At 43.8% G+C, this 24319-nt stretch overlaps 1 protein-coding gene across 2 annotated transcripts in view; it reads left to right on the top strand.

The window, feature by feature from the left end:
• Window positions 1-24000, top strand: part of prickle3 (prickle homolog 3) — a 30476-nt gene extending 6476 nt beyond the window's left edge. Inside the window, exons 2-11 of one of the 2 annotated variants that reach the window (XM_083768912.1) lie at window positions 4154-4236; window positions 14509-14692; window positions 15721-15834; window positions 17087-17224; window positions 18657-18860; window positions 19965-20151; window positions 20616-20951; window positions 21494-21886; window positions 22564-22974; window positions 23360-24000. In XM_083768912.1, coding sequence (XP_083625038.1) covers window positions 4154-4236; window positions 14509-14692; window positions 15721-15834; window positions 17087-17224; window positions 18657-18860; window positions 19965-20151; window positions 20616-20951; window positions 21494-21886; window positions 22564-22974; window positions 23360-23868 — 2559 coding nt within the window. In that variant the 3' untranslated portion in view covers window positions 23869-24000. Of the gene's footprint in view, window positions 1-4153; window positions 4284-14508; window positions 14693-15720; window positions 15835-17086; window positions 17225-18656; window positions 18861-19964; window positions 20152-20615; window positions 20952-21493; window positions 21887-22563; window positions 22975-23359 lie in introns of both variants that reach the window. The other variant, XM_083768913.1, reaches the window with a different exon arrangement.
• Window positions 24001-24319: the final 319 nt, after the last annotated feature.

The raw sequence follows: 24319 nt of genomic DNA, 5'->3' as shown, positions 1-24319 counted from the left end.
AGAGCCCACTTGGGAAACAGAAAGTCCCAGGTTCCATTCCTGGCCCTGGCAAGGTGTCTTGGTGTCCCTCCCTTTTGAAATAATACTTTAATTGAAAACAAATCTTTGCGACCCATACAAATGGTTGCACGACCCAAAAATGGGTCCCAACCCATTGTTTGAGAAACATTGTTTCAGGTAGAAGCAACGCTGTGAGTCTAAGTGGTCCGGAAACGTCCGGAAAAATTGTAATGCAACACAGACGTAAATGCAACGATTTTATGAGCTGCTACACAAGCGGTTGAAAGCAGATCAAAACAGAACGCTGCAGGTGTGTACAGGTATCATATCACACTTCCTCACTTCATCATTGGTTTGCGCGTGTGTGTGTGTGTGTGTATGTTTCTGTCAGCATGTGGCCGAGAGAAAGCAGAGGTTGTGCTTGGCTAGGCACAGAAAGTGTAGCTTGATGTTGTTCTTGGCTGTGTGTCTGCACTCTCCTTGTTCCTGCCAGAGGACCACATCAGATACACTAGACAAAGCAGCTAAGTTGCAAAGTAATTAAGTACGTTTTGTCGCTGTCAGGCAGAAACCTCTTATCTACATATTTAAACTTTTACGTTTATTCGTAAATTAACGCCCTACTTGTGTAATACATACTACAGCGTTACACAGAAGCATCAAAGGTAGCAGATGCACATTTTCACACATTTTGATCTGCTGCTTTTGCAATTTTTGAATTAGAATTCAGAAAAGTACTCAAGTACTGTGCTTAAGTATAACTTTGACGTACTTTTACTATTACTTTTTTACTTTTTACAAATACTCTGCTTGTTATTTAGCTATTATATTATATAAAATATCCAATCTACAGGCTCACAATCACAACGTGTTGATACGATGTGTTGTGCGATGGGCATATGAGTACTTTTACTTTTTGTACATTAAATACGTAGTTGATGCCAAGACGTTTGTACTTTAACTGTTAAATGCTTAATACAGCACTTCTACTTGTAACAGAGTATTTCTACAATGTGGTATAGCGATTTTAAGCAACAAATGGGAGTACTTCTCCCACCACTGACAGCTTGTCAGTGGTAACAGGAGACAGTAGCCTCTGTGCGTGTTTGCTGTCGGCTTAGAGACACAATAAAGGCCCAGCCACAGGATATATAGACATTGAGATGGCTTTATGTCGTTCAACCATTTCCTTTATCACACAAGTGAGATGTTTTCATAACCAAAGGCACTGCTTCTGTTTCAATAATGAGTGCTCCCCCCTTTTGGTATTTCATGCTTTATTGAGAGAGACAGGAAAGGTGTGAGAGAGAGATAGAGAGAGAGGTTGACATTCAAAAAGTGCCTCCGGTTAGATTTGAACAGTGGTGTAAAGTACAATTACTTGTAGTACTGTACTTACAATTTCAAGGTACCTTTACTTTACTTGAGTATGTGTACATTTTTCAGTACTATCTTCCTTTTCAGATGATCAAATTATTAATAAAACATGTTCTAAATTCTCCAAAATAGCCAATCTAAGTATCCTTGGGAACCAACAGTTCCCGAACCATGTGGCTCAAAGGCCACATGGAAGCCTATCTCCTGTTTCTGTAGCTTGAGGCGGCTTCAACCGGCTTGATGTATAAGTACATCCCCTCGGCCTGGACATGGCGCTATAGTATGTTACAAGGACTTACCCCCAAATCCAACCCTTCATGCTGGGAGGCATTGGGACCTATTTTTTTTGTCTTTGCTTGTTTGCATGCTTTGGTATAACCAGGCCAGCTGGGCCAGGGAATTTTAATCCCAACCTTCCAATCTCAGGGTGGACACTCTCATTTTTGAATAGCCGTATGAATTAAATGATCAATAATTTTAGTTCAATAACTAATATGTGATTTTGAAATGGACATTCTGCATAATACTTTTACTTTTGCCACTTCAAAAAGTATATTTTGATGCTTTTGTACTTGAGTAAGCTTACGAATGCAGGCCTTTAACTTGTAACACATTATTTTTACGCTGTGCTATTTCTACTTTTACTTAATTCAAAGTGATTATTGTGTACTTCTTCCCGCATTTGATTCAAACCCTAGTCAGCTGCTAGAAGGACAATAGCCTTATTTATGTGGTATTCACTCTTCATAAATCAGCCTTTTTTCCCTTTGTTTGAAAAAGAAAGCTTTCAATTCGATTAACCTTTATTTAAACCTTGCGATCACGTTGAGGGAGTGAGACATTATACTTTACGATGCTGCCAAGTTTTAACAAAACAAAAACGTCTGCCTAAAAAAATCAATTTGCAGAAGCATAATCTGTTCTACTGTAGTCATTTGGCTCGCACAGGCAGAATGTCAACTTCAGAGGAAAGGAAAGTGGAGACGGGGCGATTACATGGGAAGGGAAAGGGTGCAGCAGTACACTTCCTGTGTCTGTTTCCTTCCTCTCATCTTTAACTACTTCAACCCTATAGCGGCACCATTCTGGGCCCAATGTTCGCCTGCATAGTGCATACCTGCGCGCGCACACACACACACACACACACACACACAGGCTTCAGGACCTGGAGCAACAGTGAGACAGAAGGGGTTGATTTAGTACTGATCCATTCAGTAGCTGTTGGCCACGTCAGGAATTCTGCTCAGCACAATTTGTACATTTTTTCTTTCTTCACCATCAGTCTGATTGTTCAGCTTGAAAAAACACCAGCATAACAGAGCAAAATCCTGCCCTGTGGCTGAGAAAAGAGCCGGTCACCTGCTGTAGGCTTTACTGGGTCTAATACACAACTGGACTTTGTATTAGAGGGGTGGAATAGGGATATCCTTAATTTGTGTGCAAAAAACAATAATAATCGCCTGATCGTCATCATTATTACCATTTTGTTGGTCTAGAAACTTGCTTGCCGAAACGTTGGTTTAATAACGTTTCTAGCATTGTGACTGCGAGCTGTTGTTCATGCTCTTTTTTTTTTTTTTTTTAAGATATTTTTTTGCGGCTTACGCCTTTATTGATTTTTTAAGGGATAGAAAGTAGGCTGACAGGAAACGGGAGAGAGATGGGGGGATGACATGCGGTAAAGGCCGTGTCGGGTCCGGGAGTCGAACCCGCGGCACACCGCGACTGGATCACCAGTCCGGTGCCCAGACCGTTACGCTACGGCCTGGGCTGTTCATGCTCTTTTAACCACTTTCCTATTTTTTACATGGGGGCAAAAAACCCTGGTATATATTCCAATGTTCATCTTCAATGGCAAAAACCCAATCAAATCTTTAATCACAATTATTTGTATGATAATCTCCACTAGAATGTCATGGTACAGTCCCATATAACATGCAATATCGATAGCCTAAGACACTTGGGCCCTAAAGTGCCGCGTTCATTGAAGTTCAGTGGAGAAGTGGCGCCATCGAGCTTGGTTCCTCAAGCTCGATACTTAGTGAAGTAGACCTGAGTTGGCTCTGTTCTTGGTCTGCTCTTGTTTCCTTGTACACCACATCTCCTCAACAGAAATAGCAGATCTATAAGCTCACATCACGTCGGAACGAGACGCTGTGAGCTCATAGTTTAGCTATTTCTTCCAAATATATACACTAAAAAGAAATGTTTTCCCAAAATGGTTCCCAGATTGGGGAACCAATTTTAAAGAATTAAAACTGACCACAGGTGGAGTCAGGGTCTCCCACCGTGCTTAATCAATGAGTTACACAATTGAGATCATGATTCATAAGTTGTCTCAGATGTAAAGACTTGTCTATACAGGAATGTAGATGCTATGCAGCCAAGCTGTGATGCTTTGCTATGTCTGCTAGTTCAAGCACATATGGCTGTTGGGTGGGTGGGATTTTCTTATGCTGCACATTATCCATAAATCCATAAATTGTGTCACAACTCACAATAGAATAATCTTTGGACATGGACTGAAAGCATTCATGGCTGCACAGCTTCACTCCACTCTAAGCCCACTCTGCTTCTGACTGACCGGGGACAAGTTACCGAAAGATGCTGCTGAAATTTCTCGGACGCTGTGCTGTAAACACTGTAAAAGCGCTATCTACAGTATTGTCGTTATTGTGATTCATGCTGACTGAATCGTTATGATGATTCACGATGTGTAGTAAAGTGTTGCAGGTTGTGTCGTGTCATTGAAGGCGTGTTGTGTTTTGTTTGGCAGCAGGAGGAGGATGACCCGGACCGGGGGCAGCCCTGCATGCGCTGTGGGGAGCAGTGTCCTGGATTCAGAATGCACGGCTGGAGGTATGTGATGTCATCACCACTAAACCATACAATACAGCTAATCACAGGTGCGTAGAGTAGCCAAAAACTGTACTCAAGTAAGCATTTTCTTTGTTTTACTTTAAGCCATTAAAACTGGCAAAGTGTATGTGCCATTTTAGATTTGAGCTATATATAGCAACATATATTTTTTCAGAATACTCTTTCGAATTTAGATGGCATTTCGTTGCTGTCCTCTCCATATTCTAATGTTTTGTGTATCTTTTCCTAAATTAACGCCTCACGATCATACTACATACAGTGTGTGTCACACAAATGCATCAAAAGCAGTAGATCTACATGCTCGAAACTTGGTGTGAAGTGGCATGTTTTGAGCTTGTAGATTTGCTACTTTTTTTTTTTTTTTTATAAGATATTTTTTTGCGGCTTACGCCTTTTATTGATTTTTGAAGGGACAGACAGTAGGCTGACAGGAAACGGGAGAGAGATGGGGGATGACATGCAGTAAAGGCCGTGTCGGGTCCGGGAGTCGAACCCGCGGCACACTGCGACTGGATTACCAGTCCGGTGCCCAGACCGTTACGCTACGGCCTGGGCCAGATTTGCTACTTTTAATGCTTTTGAGATGGAATCCTGAAAAGTAACAGTTTAGGACATAGATATAACGTATAAGCACAAGCGGTTTAGGATTTTGCATGTCGCCTCCAGTACAAATGAAACCAAATAGAGTTTGGGTCCATTTTGTTTCATTTGTACACTCTATGAGTTAATTATGATAGTTTGACTGTGTAATGTTGGTTGTTTTTATCTTTTCATTGTTATGTCAACATCAGTGGTGTTGTAGTAGTGTACTGTATGGAGACATACAGTACATGTGTGGAGTTTAAAGGACAGTGCATTGGTGCATTATAAATCATATTAACTGTGTACTGACTGCGCTCATGTTGAACATATATATATATATATATATATATATACAATTTTACAAATGACACAAAACAAACAATCAGTGCGCTGCACGCACATGGTATTAACGCTGAGCAACTGTGTGTGTTAATAGGAACAAGGTCACAGCATGACATTAAACCCTGATAACAGCACTGCCGTTTTGTTTTACTTGTCTTTATGTGGGCAGTGAAAACAGGAGCACTATAGAGCAGACGGATTATCATTATCCATGCTGGGATTTATAGTATGGCCCGGTCTAAATGACGGTGTGCAGTGATGCACATGCACATTGCACACTTGCACACTTGCAAGCACGCACGCACGCACGCACGCACGCACACACACACACACACACACACACACACACACACACACACACATACACACATGGATGAACAGAGTCCTCAAAGTCCTGTACAGGGCCTCCTTGAGGGGCTTCCGGGGGTCTCCAGCTAAATGTGTTTTTCAGCTATTCAAAAATAGTAAGCTAATACAAGCTCATGAGTCTGTAGATTTTTTTTTACGTTTATTTTTTATTTTTTACATCTGACAATTCTTGACAAATCTTCTGAAATCTTTGGGGGTCTTTGACATGATAATGTTTAAGAACCGCTGTCCTATACCATGCTGAATGAAGGATGACATAGCGTAGGCGGCGTAGGCCTTTTGAGGTGACAGACATGCAGGTTATTTCCTGACATTGCACATTACTGCTGTTGCCGGGACACAAATCTTGATTTTGTATTTGTATTACACTCACTTCCCCAAGGACCTCCAACACGGTACGTACATGTTAGGCAGCTGACCCCCATTTGAAAAGATTGTGTTCCAGGGACCTCCATGAGAGGGAAGGGTGAAACCTGACAATTAATTCTTGCTTATTTTTAGACTGTGAAATTTCATGGAAATTAAACTGTTCCTCATTTTGCTGGAGACCCACTGGAACCCCCTCAAGGACCCTTGGCGCTCCCCAGACCACACTTTGAGAACCACTGTCTTAGCAGTCAGCTGGAACACACTCTTATGGACACGAGGGGAATTCCACTGTTCTCTAGAGAGGTGTGAGTCTCCAGTGTGCCGTTGTGTGTATAGAGTGTCGCAGTCCCTCCCCCTTTCAGAACAACGAGTGGCCCAGGAAATGAATCTCAATGCGTTTTTCCCATAGGCTTTTCAAAACGTATTTATTTAAAGACCTTTTAAGCGTCGTACAGAGCCAACTCTTGTCGTGACAAATCATGACAACAAACTAAAATTTTCGGGCCAAACAAAGAATTAGAAAGTAGAAAAAAACGGCAGGTTTTAACACTTTTTTGTTGTTTTTCTTCTTTGTAATTATTTGTTTGGTCCAAAATATTGTGTGTGTTGTCATGATTTGTCACGACAAGAGTTGGCTTCGTACGACGCTTAAAAGGTCTTTAAATAAATACATTTAGAAATGTCTATGGGAAAAATGCATTGAGATTCATTTCCTGGGCCACACGTTGTTCTGAAAGGGGAGGGACTGCGACGCTCTATTGGGTTTCAGATAATTTATGGGTTATCTTGTAGCAGCCCCTGCCCTCTGTGCTGTTATAGTACGTCGTCTGCCCGTTTTGCTGAAATACCTCTTCAGCAGTGGTGAATGAAGTTTTGCCACTGTATATCTTATTATCTTCACACACGTGAACTTTGTCCTTTGCATTTTACCCATCCCAGGAGCAGTGAGCTACCATTGGTGGTAGTGCTCGGTGAGCAGTTAGGCTGTTAAAGTGTCTTATATTAGCTTGACACTCGGACACATTGCTCAGGCCTGGAATGGAACGGACTCTCTAACCATTCAGCTATGGCCGCTCCATACCACAATGTATAAATATACTTCCGATACAAGTAAAAGGCCTGTGTTCATTGTTCAAAGGCCTGCTCTTCAGTAGATTCCATTCTGAAGAGCTTTAATCAGCCTTAACTTTCTCCCCTCTCTCTCTTTCGGACCCAGCTGGGTCTCTTGGTCATGTAATCCGCTCCTTTGTTGTAATAAGATTAGCCTTTATAGCAGTAATAGGCCACGCCCCTCTGTCACTTTCCCCGCCTCCCTCCGCTGGTTATTTCCATTTCATTATGTGTTTTCTGCCCTTGCGTAGATTAAGGCCACAATGTAGATTATTTTGTATTTGTAGAGGCACTGTAGGATTGCAGCTGCACATTTGATGATTGATGAAGCAATCATGAGCAAACATTCATTGAAGTGGATGTGCGAATATTTTCTTTGCAAAGACCAGTAACATTTGATGTTAATATCAGTAATTATTCTTTAATCATTTATTTCGTTTTTAATTCCAGCCGAAGACAATAATATTAACACACAGTGTGACGTGAGAGTGCCGACTAGCCGACATTTACTCCCTCCTATCCAACGTTAGAGTCCGGAGCACTGCAGTGTTGCTAGTGTCGCTGAGGCGCTGTCGCGCCACAGTGTGTCTACGTAGGTGGTCTGCCTCTTTCCATTCCTAGTTGTGCCCTGGGTTGGCTCCCACAGTGTCAGTTCGCTTGCCAGTCGCCACCAGTTCTGGGTGCCTGACACAGTGCCCTACCAGCCTCATTCTCTCCCTGACCTCGTCTGTGAACAGTGGGAGAACTCTGTAGAGTGATAGGTTGGGCGATATGCCAATTTTTTTCAACCGCCCATCTACTGACAAATATTCGCCGATTAACGATGTATTCGTGTCATAAAAGTAAAGTGAGAACAGCTCACTGCAGGTCGCAAAAAAGCCAGATCTACAAGCTCTCAGGGCGCCGCGTCCTGCCTGTTTTTGCAGCTCCGTTCGCTAGGCGTTGAGAGCTTGTAGATCAGTCTGTTTCTGCAGCGCAGCTGCGCAGCCAGGGTAACTTGCTCCCTTGCCTCCCCGCACCGGTCAGTCGGAGGGTCGGAGCGGAGCCCACAAGCTGCTGCGGCCTGGCTGCTGCTTATCTACAAGCTCTCAAGGCATCGCGTCCTGCCTGCTTTTGCAGTGCCGTTCGCTACGCGTTGAGAGCTTGTAGATCTGTCTATTTTTGCAGCGCTGGTGTCGGTGTTCGTTCACGTTGTCAATAAAAAATAACTTAGATTACAGGCGGATATGAAGTTCAATCAGTGGGTTGGGTTGCAGCACCAGTAGGGGCTACACGCTAAGCTAATGCTAAGCTAAGCGCTATTATGATCCCCGAGCCTATACACTAACACTAGTAGACAGTTTTTTTATTTCCCCCCCCCCCCCCCCCCCGACTTCACGGGTGAGGCATTGGGATTGTGATGAGACACGAGACAGCAGTGTGCATTCTGTTGTGACTGTATATTATTAAACTGCATGGGTCTGGACTCCGGAGCTTAAACAACATGTAGGCTACAGCCTTCCTCAGCTCCCAGGCTCCCAGCCTTTACTTTGGCTGGCGGCTGCCGTAAGTGCCGTGCCCCGGTGCCCGATGCTGCTGAGTGCGGGGACTGTGGGAGCATACATTATAACGGAGGAGGTGATTTCCACCCGGCCGCTGTTACTACTTTGCTGGGCCAAATTGATTCACATGTTGCTCACACTTTACAGGTTAATTGGGCTAATCGTCCCGAGAAATCGCCTAATAAAAATATTCGGCGATTGGATTCGTATATTCGCGATTGACGATATATTCGTATCGTCACCCAACCCTTTTCACGTGCTATTTGTACTAGCATTCTTAGATGACATCCAGGTTCTTTTCCTGCTTTGATGTGGGACGGACGTCCATGTCTTCCCGGGAACTGATTCTATTCTACTGTAGCCATGAGCAGGGCGCCTCTTGAGGTCATCTACCATGTCAAGGCATTCCAGGCACTATCACCAGTGATCCATTAGTCCATGCCCAGAGTAAGGAATGAAGTGATTACTCCTACACTGTAGTCTTGTCCCACACACCAAAGCTGAACATTGTTTAAGTTAAAGGTGGCGTTTTTATAGTCAGGCGCCTTGCTTTGGGCTGAGAATTCTGTGTACACTACTTAAACCAATATATATATGATGGATGTGGTTGAATGATGGAGAGAATCAAACAACAGGCATTCTTTGATCCAACCAAAGGACCCTAATCCTGTCTTTGGTCAAGATTTAGTATGATACTAAAGCTTGGAGGTTCGGTTTGCTTGTAATATAAACCATGTGAGTCACATTTTACCTCACACACACATGCTGTCCTACTGAGCCACATTCCAGAGTATGAGTGCACAGTAAAATCCTCTGGAGACGAGAGTGTACAAATGGATGATGATGGGGCCCGTTTGGTCCTATCTTAACCCATTCTGACCGGGCACCCATTTTGGTGTCAGCATCATGTTATGCTTTAGCTATTTAAAAATAGCAGATCTACAAGCTCATATCGCGCCACCGAGTGGCGCGATACGAGCTTGTAGGTCTGCTATTTTTGAAAAATCGAAGACACTTTTAGAATCTGATCTCAGGTCAGAATGGGTTAATAATTAAACTGTCAGGATGTAATAGACATTTTTAGAATCTGATCTCAGGTCAGAATGGGTTAAGGTCACTTCTTGAGCAGCTAAGATAGGTGTGATATGGTTGCATGACTTAGCATTCTAGATGTATGCGAGCCAGGTCACTGTTCCACAGCCCAGTGTCCAGGAGCCAGGTCACTGTTCCACAGCCCAGTGTCCAGGAGCCAGGTCACTGTTCCACAGCCCAGTGTCCAGGAGCCAGGTCACTGTTCCACAGCCCAGTGTCCAGGAGCCAGGTCACTGTTCCACAGCCCAGAGTCCAGTACAAATACCAGATGGCTGACGTCACGGTTTGGCCAAGATTGTACTTGTTTCAAGTGTCCCAAGTCCTGACAAATATCCACAAAACACAAAAATGTCCTGTTTTTCAACATTCAGCACCAAATTGTCCTGGTTTTCATCACAGTTAATATATGAAGACTCGTTTGAAGATATTGTTTTGTTCTCCTCTGTTGAAAGGAGCAGTCAGTAGGTGTGGTTACTGCTAATAGATAAAATAATTGTCCCCCATCCTGATGAAAACAGGTCAAAAATATATATATTTATATGGTAACCATCAGATCACACACCTCCGCTGCTGGAGAAAAGAAGATCAGCTGTTGTGGTTCACTGATAAGGAAGTGATCCGTCTTTAGTCTGCTGCCTATCAGACGGGGTTGGAGCTTTAGGAGGGAGACAGATGGTTCTCCCACCGCCCGGCCCAGAAAGAATTGAGTTACTTGTGACCCCAGGGTCCTCGGCAGCCGCACTTCAAAAGTGTGCCGATATCAGCGTCCCTATTAGTGCGGTGTCCCTGCAGTGATCACTCAGGAACTAATTAGTTTCTGGTCCATCTGTTTCACAGAGCCAGATCCATTCAACAGAGAGGAGTATCATCTGAAGTCAGAGTTCATCACACGTTTCACCAAGAGGATTATCTTATTACTCTTTTTTTTTTTTTTTTTAAGATATTCTTTTGCGGCTTACGCCTTTATTGATTTTTTAAGGGATAGAAAGTAGGCTGACAGGAAACGGGAGAGAGATGGGGGGATGACATGCGGTAAAGGCCGTGTCGGGTCCGGGAGTCGAACCCGCGGCACACCGCGACTGGATCACCAGTCCGGTGCCCAGACCGTTACGCTACGGCCTGGGCCTATCTTATTACTCTTAGACCAATGTGAATGGCTGCGTACATACTGAGGTCTCTCTGCCCAAAATGAACATACTCAGTAAACACTGTACTAACCATTAATTACAAATAGATTAACACTGTGGGATTCTACTGTGAAAGGACCATACCGGCATCGATACTGTAGTGTACATAATATCATTGCCTATTCAGTATTCACACAGCTTTGGCCATATATCGTACATATTATACATTATACCGAAACTCAATCAACTCACTGTATTACATATTTTAATGTATATATGTATAATGTTGTTATGAATGTTGATATGAATCAGGTCACATGATAGGGCCCTGTATGAATTGTGGCTGTCTTCTATAAGAACTGCTATACTAGTCCTCAAGTGACCTCATTTTCTCCAACTGTGTGCACTGTTCAGGATTAAAACCAATGGTGCACTGGTGGAAGAAGTACTCGTAGTTTTGTAACTGTACTGTACTGAAAATGGTACTTGAGTAAAAGTACAAAAGTATTGGCGTCGAAATAATCACAGTAGCAAATTAAATTAAAAGTGCTCAAATTTAAAACAAATCACATCACAATTTTACTCAACAAGTTTGGTATTTGAGTAAAGGTACCAGGTACTTGGTTACTGTCCATTACTGACTAAAAGTTTTGGCTGGCAGGGAAGGGGCCGGTGTCACTGCTTTATGATGAGGATTATCTACAGACAGTATAGTCCCTGTGTTTATACCCAAACATATCAACACCAGCCTGCCTGCACTGACTGGCTGCTGAGTTCAGACTAGGCATCATGTGGATTAGTGGTCCGATGAAAAAGAAAAAAGAAACAGCTTCCACCTTGTTACCATGGTGATAATTGCTGATAGTTTGTGTTAGTCACTATCGTTAATGAATCCAGATATAAGATCTGCAGCACAATACCTAAAATGTCCAGGCTTCAACCCAGACTGCACCTGACAAAGTACAAACTCACAACGTGTTGTGAGCTTGTGTGTATTATTGATATTTTTGTAAATCTTCTGGATAATCTTTGAATTTTGGGGGAATTTGCAATGTGTTGATATTAAAAATAAAATTTACTTTGTAATTTGTCACGTGCTTTTGCATACTCAAGTATTATATTTATAGTATTATATCTATAATTTCACTCAAGCACTTTGTCCAACAGTGCAGTAACATCATCTGGTCTGCATCAGACTGCATGTGAGAGACTTAACACCTCTGGGTCATCCAGGGCCTCAGCCGCGACACGCCGCTGGGGTCAGATTGTGGACAGTGATTCTGCGCTGAGCTGACTTAGTGTGTTTACTATTGTTTACATTTGTTCAGAGCCTACATGACCATTTAAGGAGCCTCAGCTGTGAGAGCCACCAGAAGAGCAGGGCACATGTACGCGCACACACATTTGTAGCAAGTTATGCCCCCCTCCCGACAGGAGAGGAGCATTACTCGCACGTCGACACGTGCACAGAGATACTTGCAAACGCGAATTCTCACGTGCACAAAATGTGCAAAATGTGTGTGTGTGTGTGTGTGTGTGTGTGTGTGTGTGTGTGTGTGTGTGTGTGTGTGTGTGTGTTGGTTTAGGGGGAGGGTTGTCGCTGCCACAGAGCGGTTTATGTGTCCTCTGAACTTGAGCCAGAAGTCCCAGCTGGCAGGCTGTTACATCACATGACCCCAAAGACGTACACACATTCCCAATGATGTGACATTGATCACACCATTTATCATTTCAAGGACCCCCAGTTTGATAATTATGCATTAGCGCAGGGCAGGCCACTGACCCACATTTCATACCATCTTTCTTTGGGACCCCAATCTACAATGTAAAATCTTCATTGTTAATTTGTTAATCCGTCAGAGTTAAAGTGTCCATTATATTCCTAACCGATCAATCCCTTGGCTGGGGACCCCCTGGAACCAACTCAAGGATCCCTCGGGGTCCCCGAATCCCACATCGAGGACCACTTCTGTACGCGAAGCCTCTCTGTGACCCTGTCAGCTTCACACACCCCCTCCCAGGTTGAACGTGGCGAGGACAATTTTCTCAGAGCTCAGAGGAAGATTATAATGTTCCCCTCGCCTTGTTTTAACTGAACGGATGACGAGGGCTTAAGTTAACGTCTGTGACCTCATTTCCTGCTGGCCGGGTGTCACAGAGCGATGGCAGTGGCACTCATGGTTGTTTAAATCGGCTGGAAACGGACCTGGAATCTGCAATCCACGGCGATATCCATGAAGGTCAACAGATAACATAAATAGCGGCTTTTATACCAAAAATTGCAGATCTACAAGCTCACAAAATGTTGCATTATAACACGTTGTGAGCTTGTTGATTCTCTATTTTTGGTACAAGACACCAGGTGTGAAACTGATTATAAATCACAATGTAGGCTGGAACAAGCTTTTTGTGATGTGTGTGTGTGTGTGTGTGTGTGTGTGTGTGTGTGTGTGTGTGTGTGTGTGTGTGTGTGTGTGTGTGTGTGTGTGTGTGTGTGTGTGTGTGTGTGTGTGTGTGTGTGTGTGTGTGTGTGTGTGTGCGTGTGTGTGTGCGTGTGCGTGTGCGTGTGCGTGTGCGTGTGCGTGTGCGTGCGTGCGTGCGTGCGTGCGTGCGTGCGTGCGTGCGTGCGTGCGTGCGTGCGTGCGTGCGTGCGTGCGTGCGTGCGTGCGTGCGTGCGTGCGCGCGCGCGTGCGTTGTTTATTCTCTCTGAAAGACACCTGGTTGTTGTGTGTTCGTCATTTGTGGCTTCGGAGAGTCAAGTTGAGTCAAACTCCAGAATGTCTTTTGGCTGACATCATGTCTCTGATGCACGGTCATTGTGTGTGTGTGTGTGTGTGTGTGTTTACTCAACGAGCTGGTTTACTTTAACTGCCATGGTGTTTTGTTAAAGTAAGTCCTCTCAGGGTTGAACTTTACGGATGAGCGAACCGTATTTATAATCTTGTCGTAGATGTACTGTTCCTGCTTTGTTAGAAAGTAAACAGTGGAGAGAGTTAGGAGTTGAGAGAAAGAGAAGGATTGGAAAGCAGATGTTTATGGTTTCATACCCAGTTGATGTGTGTGAGCGCTTGGTTGTCACCCGCTGATTCAGCCAGCTGTCATATTTTTTTAACCACAAGGCCAATTAGTTTATAGTCAGATAAGGAGTGAAGAGTATTTACCACCATTTTGTACTATGACCTTATTTTACCAAAATGTTATGGTCTAGAATAGATTAATCCTAGTGTGCCTATTTTGGGTATTGTCATTGTAGGCTCAAATCAGACAAAAATGTAAAAAGAACCACCGCTCATCTGCTGAAAAAACTTAAGTGAGGTGCTGGAGTCACAAAGGGATAATGAGAAAAATAAAGGGAAGCTCTGCACACTCAGATCTGCGCACAATCAAAGTATTTAATTTGCAAGCTTTCGGTCTACTGACCTTCTTCAGGCATTATAGGCTCAAATAAAATTAAACAAAAAGAAATGTAAAATTTAAAAACATAGCAGATCTACAAGGTCTACAACGTGATAAGACACGGCTCATTGTGAGCTTGCTGATAGGATATTTTTGACATTGGCCATAAGTGGTTAATCACATACATTAATCAAATAATCTGGAAAAGAACTGACAGATGAATCGATATGAAATTCATTATGAATACTTCCCATGTTGCATCTGCGACGCCTGCATCCCTCCTGTTGTGTGAACCTCAACTCTGTGTTGTCATGTCTTGACAGGAAGATCTGCGTTCACTGTAAGTGCGTGCGCGAGGAGCATGCGGTGCGGGTGGTGCCCGGCCAGCTGGAGAGGATGATGACAAAGCTGGTTTCTGACTTCCAGAGACACTCCATCTCCGACGACGACTCGGGCTGCGCCTCCGAGGAGTACGCCTGGGTCCCGCCGGGCCTCAAACCCGAACAGGTCACAACAACCATGCATGCAGCACGCACACACACACACACACACACACACACACACACACACACACACACACACACACAGTTTAACACACATGCACTGTCACAGTAGCCTGGCATGACCAGACTAATATCACATAGTCTGGAACTTCGGTGTATTGTAATTTATTTTTAAGGGGAGGTCACAAACACATTCCAACATCACAGCAAAAAAGTCTCACTTTGAATAATAGGCTCTGATTGGTCATCCATGGATGGATGGATGGATGGATGGATTTTATTCAGTCATTTTAGTCATTGAACACTGTTACACACATGTACAACGAAATTAATCTGTTGGCATCACTCCAATGCAGTACAAAAGCAATGATAATGTGTTAGTAGTAGCACCCAGTAAGGTACCAATAATAAAAAGCAGTAAGAAAAAAACAGTATATGTACAGTCAGTGAAGTGACACAACTCTGGGGGCAGTGAAATATAATTCAAACGAGTGCCAGACCAATCTCTCCAGGGATTCTTTTTTCTGTGTCAGAATTGTCTTGTTTCCATGCTACTGTCACAGTGGTGGAAAAAGTACTCCCATTTTTGTTACTTAAGTAAAATCATTGTGAGCTTGTAGATCGGCTATTTTCAAATTGGCAAAATGTTTTGTAATAATAATCAAAATCTACAAAGTAACTAGTAACTCAAAAGTTTTCAAATAATTGTAGTGGAGTAAAAGTACAATATTTACCTTTGAGTAGTAGTGGAGATGTAAGTAAAAGTAAAAGAAACAAAGTGAAAAACGTTGAAATCAATCAGAAAGACGTAGAAGCTCCATTGAAAAGGAAAAAAGAATAATAGCAGATCTACAAGCTCACACTGTGAAGCAATGCAATACATTGTGAGCTTGCAGGGACACATTGGCTGTGACCGATGTCATCAAAAAGGTATTAGGCGTAAACATCTGATATATCAACTGAACCTGTATACGGTATAGGTCGGGCTCTGGTTCGGTATCTCTTTGTGAAGGTGCTTGTGTCTTCTTGCAGGTTTATCAGTACTTCAGTTGTATTCCAGAGGACAGGGTTCCGTACGTCAACAGTCCAGGAGAGAGGAACCGCATCAAACAGCTGCTGCACCAGCTACCAGCCCATGACAGCGAGGTAACAGCACTGCTCTGGACAGGCAACTCTTACGTATCATTCACACTGGCAGCAGTATTCCACACTTCTGCACTCTGAGAAATCTGCGAGGTGCAATGCAGTGTCTACAGCGAGGATAGATGTAAATGTAATTATGCAGCAGCATTGACCACTGGGTTGTACGTCAGGGTTGCAGCCATATTGGCAGGCGCAACTTGCCATAACTCCATTGCAAGAACTCTATGCGTGAGCTGTATAGAAGTACCTGTCTGAGACTAAAACTTTTTTTTTTTTTAAGATATTTTTTTTGCGGCTTACGCCTTTTATAGATTTTTTAAGGGATAGAAAGTAGGCTGACAGGAAACGGGAGAGAGATGGGGGGATGACATGCGGTAAAGGCCGTGTCGGGTCCGGGAGTCGAACCCGCGGCACACCGCGACTGGATCACCAGTCCAGTGCCCAGACCGTTACGCTACGGCCTGGGCCAGACTAAAACTTTTTATAACCATAATTGTTACTATTTGTGCACAGCAAGATAAGGTGTTTTGGTATAAAATCCCACATTTTCAATTTAACCAAATACTCTATATCATAACATAATGGGCGATGAGCAACCACCGCTTATCCACAGCAGCAGGAGGTGGATCCAGCAAAAAGCGTGGCAAAGTATAGACAAGTTCAACTTCTGCAATGCGGCGAGACACAGTGGCAAGCCAACCAGGTTAGACAGAAGTGTGCTGCTGTGGTCAGAAATAGATGCCGGGTGCATCTGGCTTTGTTGAGCGTCTAGTATATGAACACAATTGGCACATGTTTGGGGGAGGGAAGCCTGGCAGCTGGTGGTGATATTTGTCACTGCACATAATTCTATGGGCTGGGACGACACCTGTCAGCAGCGAGTGTTGTGCTGGAGGAATAGCACGGGGGCTCCAATTGGCATAATGACTTGACAGCACCTTGATAATGAACTAGTAAGAGTGCAACAGTTAATCGAACTGTTGTACTATATTATATTATAAATAATAATATAATATACACTAAAAGTGTGGTTTAATCAGACTAATGGATTAATGGGTTAATCCATTTAGGCGATTACAGATAATGTATTAGAATGTTTTTGCGTCAGTTAGTTGAACATTTTTTTAAACACACAGTCAAATATTCGATCAATTGAAAAGGTAATCAATAGAATCACCAAGAAAACAATTGTATCACATCTGTGTTGCGTGTGTGTGTGTGTGTGTGTGTGTGTGTGTGTGTGTGTGTGTTCCAGCCACAGTACTGTAACTCCCTTGACGAGGAGGAGAAGAAGGAGCTGCGTGTGTTCAGCCAGCAGAGGAAGAGAGAGAACCTGGGCAGAGGGACTGTCAGGCTGTTTCCTGTCACCATGACAGGAGCCATCTGCCAGCAGGTATCAACACATGACCCCTGACACCTAGTCTTGTGATCCAGACTGTTGCCTTCTGCAATTTTCAAATCTCCCGTCATACAAGTGGTGAAATCCCTACAAATGCGCATTTTTCTAACTGTAAATGTAATTGTCCGAAGCATATATAGCTTGCTGCATAGCAGAATATAATATTAAATATTTTTTATTGACATATTTTCATGAACGGAAATGGCAAACAGATGACAGGATCTTTTCTCAGCTTTTGGGAGGTGTAGTTCCACTCTATAGCATTCAGAGATTGTGGAATAGATTTTGTTATTGATTATTAACCAAAAAAAGGCAACAGATTTATACAAAAGAATGCTAAAAGGATATCCCAAATAAACCCAGGACTTTCCATTAAGGTCCTGTATATTCAATTCATTGAGACATTTAAAGTCAAACAATAATATACAGTAATATGCAAAACGTTGTAATAATTTTGAGTAGTCTGGATACACGAAACTACCATGACCCCTGACAAAAACACATCCACATGAAATGATTCTCATAGCTGACTCTCATCCTATGTCATGTTGTCAGCTATTTTCACCAAATGTTCACTCCCAGAATAGGGACGTCCATGTGTTCTCAAATGGACCCACGTCGTGTACACAAGTAGCCAGCAGTCAAAACTACAGAATGAAGACATCATACTGTAGCAGATATTAACGTGTCCCTAGAAGAATCATGTCTAAAACCATTTTTACACTCGACTGTGTGGTATAGACAGACTCAACTCCACTGTACTCTACTCGCTTTACCACTGCAGAGAACCACTAAATGTAGCTGGTTGTCCAAAACTCTGTGTAAGAAAGTGCTAAACAATGCTAAAGTTAAAGCTAATACTCTAGGAAACGATCTCTATTTCTCAGGTGAAAAATAGACCATGGAGTCGTTCAATATTGATTCATATTTACAATGGTTAGTTTAAACTTTAACAGTTAATGGAAACTTGGCATCAACATATAAAAGTACCAAAAGTAGAAGTACCATTGTGAAATGTCCCATTTTCACACAAAAAGGGTACAGTCAGTGGAGCCAAGTTGCAATGGAAAATACTACAGAGAATACTAGATAAAAACCCAGCAAGAAGAGGAATTCCTTTTTACGAGATAGAAGCCAGATATGATACAAGTAGGTGCAGGTATCGCTCAGGGGCTCCCAAGGAACACAGGGAGTCGGGGAACTACTGTAGATATTTTTATTATTATGGAACATTATGAGTGAAACTTTTGATTGATTGATTGAAACCTTTATTTATTCTCGAAAGAGCAATTGAGGTTCTCCCTCATTTTCAATGCTGACGAGATTACATACATTATATAAAACAATTTAACTACTGAGCAAAACAGGGTCATTATATCTTCCAGCTTTAGTAAGCAGGGTGTGACATGTCATCTATGTTTTCCAGTGTGGCAGGCAGATATGCGGTGGGGACATTGCGGTGTTCGCCAGTCGGGCGGGGCACGGCAGCTGCTGGCACCCGCAGTGTTTCCAGTGTGCCACATGCAGCGAGCTGCTGGTGGACCTCATCTACTTCTACCAGAGTGGACAGATCTACTGCGGCCGTCACCACGCCGAGAGACTGAAGCCTCGCTGCCAGGCCTGTGACGAGGTGAGGAGCTCCCAGACTGTCCAACAGAGTCACATCAAAGTCCGGTTACACAGAGGCCCCTTTTCCACCGGGGTTAAACCGGTTCGGTTATTTCTTATTTCAAATATTGAACCAGTTCAGAGTGTTTCCACTGAAAATGAGTTGGTTCCGAACCATAAACGTTCGTTCCCAATGTGAACCACAAAACGGTGGTTCAGCTTTGTAATTGCACGCAGCGCTTTGTGAACCTAGACGATTTAAGTGGGTGTTTCAGTAGGTTGGAACTTGTCAGTGGGTTGGAACTTGGGAGGACGCAGACACAACAGATATTCGATGCGATCAACCATCTTTGAACAAAAATACGTTTACATTAATTGCCAACGCAAACATGAAACGATCCAAACGTATACGGATGCATCGCGATCCAGAATCCAGCTGAGACTTGCGGGGCGTTATAATAACTTGTAACCCTGACATCACAACCTCGTGGATACTGTTTACATCGGTTTGTGTTGTGCAACGCCCTCACGTCTGCGGGCATGACGGATCCTTCTCCTTTTCAACATTTCGTGTTTAGGTATAATAGCGCTACCAAATGAACCGGGGTTCAATCTGGTGGAAATGCAGCCGGTTCGCAAAAAGCACCAAGGTTCGGAACGGCACTGGTTCTGAACCGAAGTTCTTTTGGTGGAAAAGGGGCCAGAGACATTTTTAGCAAAAGTCATATGGTGTTAAATATTGATTTATTTGCTCGGGACGCGTGCACGTCTTTGATTATAAGATAGTATAAGATTTTTTAATACATTGTGGCAGATCAGTTCTTTGTTCTGTTGCCACTGCCACAGTCATTTCCCTCTAGTCTCTACCTGTTGTAACTTTGTAACCTTGCAGTCCATTACGGCATCTTGCTGTGGACCTCTGACCTTTTACTCACACACAGCCTTCCAGCATGTGTGTGTGTCTGTGTGTGTGCGTGTGCGTGCGCGCGCGCGTGTGTGTGTGTGCATCTGATGGATGCGTATTTATGTCTGTTTGTGTGTGCGTGAACCCTTGAAACCTTCCCGCTGTGTGTGTGTGAGAATGTGTGTGCACTGTGCAGTGACATCCCTTGTGTGTTGGTTGCAGATCATTCTTGCAGACGAGTGCACAGAGGCAGAGGGCAGACACTGGCACATGAAGCACTTCTGTTGCTTCGAGTGCGAGGCAGCGCTGGGCGGTCAGCGCTACATCATGAGAGAGAGTCGACCGTACTGCTGCTCTTGCTACGAGTCGCTCTACGCCGAATACTGCGACACCTGTGGGGAACACATAAGTAGGACATCAAATTGTCTAATCAACTAACCACTTAGCCCCGAGTCCCTATTCAGAGGCGTTAGGGGAGAATAGCAGCTCTACAAGCATGCAGCGCTATTAATTATATAAGTAGCCTGGCATGTCTGGTTTCTAGGCTAGGGTTTAAGAAACTTTAAGTGATTCAACTTTAAAATGCAATCTGTAACTTTTTTTTATGTTTTCTCCCTCTCTCAATGGGGGGAGGTAATTGCAACAATGTCCAAACTACAATAAATATTTGCATCTAGCATCTAGTGTCCAATATGTCTGCTTGTTGTCAAACAGTGTCCTTAGTGTCCTACCTGGCATCAGGGTCTGAATGGAAAAGTAGGGAGAGCACCTCCAACCACTCCAGATGTACCAGTTATAACGTATTAATATACAGATTATACACGTTTTTCAACTTGTGCAGTGAATGAACACGCGTGTGTTTTTATTGTTAAGGCATTGACCAGGGTCAGATGACGTACGAGGGCCAACACTGGCACGCCGCTGAGTCGTGTTTCTGCTGCGCTCGTTGTCGACTGCCCCTGCTGGGGAGACCCTTCCTGCCTCGCGGGGGTCTCATCTTCTGCTCCAGGGCCTGTTCTCTGGGGGAGGACCCCGATAACTCGGACTCCTGTGACTCCGCCCTCCAGAGTCGACCGCCTCAACACAGACGCTGTGAGACAGCAGAGAAGTCCCAGCAGGCACAGCGCTGTTCACCACAGCAGCCACTGGAGGGCACCAACCTCCCATTACATTCTGCCAAAGACTGCATTCAGACTATGGAGAGTAGAGGTAAATACTTGTGGTTCTCAGGTGCAGTGGTGGACAGTAAAAAAAAGTACACTATATTAATGTTAATTTATTTATTTTTACTTTCACTCCATTACATTTCAAAGACAAATATTGTGCTTTTGACTCATACATTACTAGGAACCGACCTCTAGGACCCACACGTACAAAAATATATTTATAAATGAATGATGAAAGCCCATTTAAAAAATAGTGACAAGCTGCAAGCTCAACGCATCACGATTCGTTGTGAGCTTTTAGATCAGCTATTTTCACAAATTCTGAAGACTTGAGCCTTTCTGAAAGTTTTTTAAAATTTAAATACAGAATTTTGAATACTTGAGTATTAAAAAGAAGTATTTGAGTACTTTAACTCAAGTACGAAGTTGAGCAACATTTACTTGTAGTTGAGTACTCTGTCACTGAGTTTGAGTAGGATTTGGACATTTAGATGAATAAACATGTATTCTACTCAATTATGCATGTAAAAACATGCTCATGATGTACAGCATGGTTTCAATTCAACATTGCATTTCATCTCCCAGGCGTCCTCTGCTCCACTCAAGTTCAAAATGGCAGCTCTTCGCTCAGCGTACAAAATGGCCTCCCTTCTTCGCTCAGTGTACAGAATGGCCTGCCTTCGCTCAGCGTACAGAATGACCTCCCTTCTTCGCTCGGCGTACAAAACGGCGTCCCTTCGCTCAGCGTTCACCCGTACCCCAGAGGCTCGTACGAGCCCCTTCCCCACATTCACCGCGGGAACGGCCTGGGGCCGTCGTGGCCCGGTGACAGCTCGGTGCCAGGGGACAGCGGTGTCCCGCCTCCGGTCAGCAGTCTGGAGTACATGGCAGACCCTCTGAGCGGCCTGAACTCCAGAGGGACCTCCACGGCCCGGGACTGTTGGAACTGGGTGGAGAGGAGCAGTCAGGTCATGCAAGGTACCACAGAATACAGATCCTCCCAAGAAACACAACACAGTTAATGGAACTAATCGATTTAATCAATTATGAAATAATATTCTATAATCGTTCATTTAATAATTGATTAACCCATTTTGACCTGAGATCAGATTCTAAAAATTTCTTTTCTGAAAAAGCTATGTTTCTATGTCAAGTCTTTCTTCGATTTTTCTAAAATAGCAGAACTACAAGCTCGTAGCGCGCCACTTGGTGGCGCGCTATGAGCTTGTAGATCTGCTATTTTTCAATAGCTAAAGCATAACATAATGCTAACACCAAAATGGGTTCCCGCCCAAAATGGATTAATAATCTATCTATTTTGGGTATGTCATTATAGGCGAAACTTTTCAAAGAATTACAAAAATTTGAAACATGGCTGATGTACAAGCTCACAATGTATTTGTTCACTATTGATGAAGTATAAAATAACACGTTGATAATGGATTCGTTGATATTAATAAATGATGATTTGATTAATCAAAAAATGTATCAGTAGTTGCACCCTTAATTCATATTCACATGGTTTGTTTGTTTACATTGAGGCTAACTACATATTATGTTCCTTCTAATACTGTTACCTTTTATGTATCTTTATTTCAGTTAACTAAGTTGATTTGTCTCTCTGTCTGTCTGCCTCTCTCTCTCTGTCTCTCCAGTGTTTCCCCCCCAGAAGATCTCTGTGTCTCCGGTCATCCGTCCCGTCCCGTCCGACTCCCCTCCCCTCCCCCCTGCCATCCCGCCCAACCTACCCCCTCCTCTGCCTTGCAAGATCCGTGACTTGATCCCCAGAGATTCGCCTCCCGCACCCGAGCCTCCTCCTCCTCTGCCAGAACCCCAGAGCCCCTCGCCCCCGCTGGTCCGCAGCGGCACGGCCAGGGTCAGTTTCAGAGAGCCAATCAGCTGTAGCTACTCTGTCGAGGAGGATGAGGAAGAGGGGGAGGAAGAGGAGGAGGAGGAAGAGCGTGAGGACAGGGAGGAAGATGGTGCTGATGAGGATGAGACGGAGGAAGGTTTTGGACGCAGGTTGCATCTTCAGAAAGGCATTCCACCTCAGATGGATCTACTGGGTAAGCGTTTTTTCATTTTTGTATATTTATTATTATTATTTATTATTTATTTTAATAACAATACAAGTGACTGCCTCTGATACTTAAGCCAAAATGATACAAGCATCAGAAATGTGTGCCGGACACGTATTAATTTATGTATTCTAAAGTTAATTCTGACCAATCTGAAAATGATGTTGTTGCGTTCCAAAATATCCTCTGTGCTAGGAGCTGTATTCTATGCCCGTGTTTTCTCTGCGTCACAGTTCCAACAGACAACAGAGCAAAAAGACTACTAAAATGGATGTTTCACAGACGGACATTAAACTTGTGATTCTTGTGTGTTAAAGTCTGTTTGTCTTTGATCTTCTATTAAAATCAATTTTATGTTTAAAAAAACCAACAGACGGATCGTGTTACCACCAGCGTAACTTGAACCGAGCATGGAGTCACTGTCGAATGGCGTCGTTGGACTCCCCTCTCCAACTGGGAACCGAGAGGCGCTTCCAACACTCTCGCCCCGACCGCCCTGACCGATCTGACCGCCCTGAACGCCCCCGACTGGATACCCTGGGCTGGAGGGGGGACAGAGACAAAGACAGGGACAGAGTTAGAGACAGGGACTCTCTCACCCTGCAGCCGACCCGCCACAAACACGACGAGTGCTGCTCCACCTGCTCCTCCTCGTCGGACTCTGAGGAGGAAGGCTTCTTCCTGGGTCAGCCCATCCCACTGCCCCCGCAGCTGAGACGACAGGACCCCCAGGACTCGCCGGACCGCAAGGAGACAGAGAGAGAAGAAGATGGAGAGACGGAGGCTGAGAGAGACTGGGGCTTGAGAGGCAGCATCAGGAGACGGCGGAGGGCCCACAGCCTCGGGGCCAAGGACAAAGATAAAAACTGTGCCATTTCTTAACGCAGCTGCTTACCGCAGAGGAACAAACAGGACACCTGACAGAGAGATAATGTAGAAGAATTCAGAAGAGAATTGACTGTAACCACTTAAACCCTAGCGTCCTTATTCTGCTGCAAACATTCAGCAAAAATAGCTTATCAATCAGCTATTTTCGGCAAAGATATTTAGTGTAGAGCAAATGCATAAGGGGCACCTACCATAGAGCCCAGGGGGACTCCAGTCAACTAAGTATATAGGGTTTAAGTGGTTAAACGCTCCTGTCTTCTTTATTTGTTCTTTCTGTTGTCAAAAACCACAGATAGAATCATTAAAATGGCTCAACAGTATCTTGAGAATGTTATCGTAAACCTAATGTATACTTCATCGCACAATGGTGGCACTTGCTTAAAAGGACAGTTCTACAAGATAACAACATGTTGCGACGTGACAAAGTTTAGGCAATCTACAGTGT

Source organism: Protomyctophum parallelum (genome assembly GCF_964188405.1).
Source record: "Protomyctophum parallelum genome assembly, chromosome: 7".
Taxonomy (NCBI): Eukaryota; Metazoa; Chordata; class Actinopteri; order Myctophiformes; family Myctophidae; genus Protomyctophum; species Protomyctophum parallelum.
The sequence above is the reverse complement of the archived record's forward strand: the minus strand, read 5'-3'. Positions and strand labels throughout refer to the sequence as shown.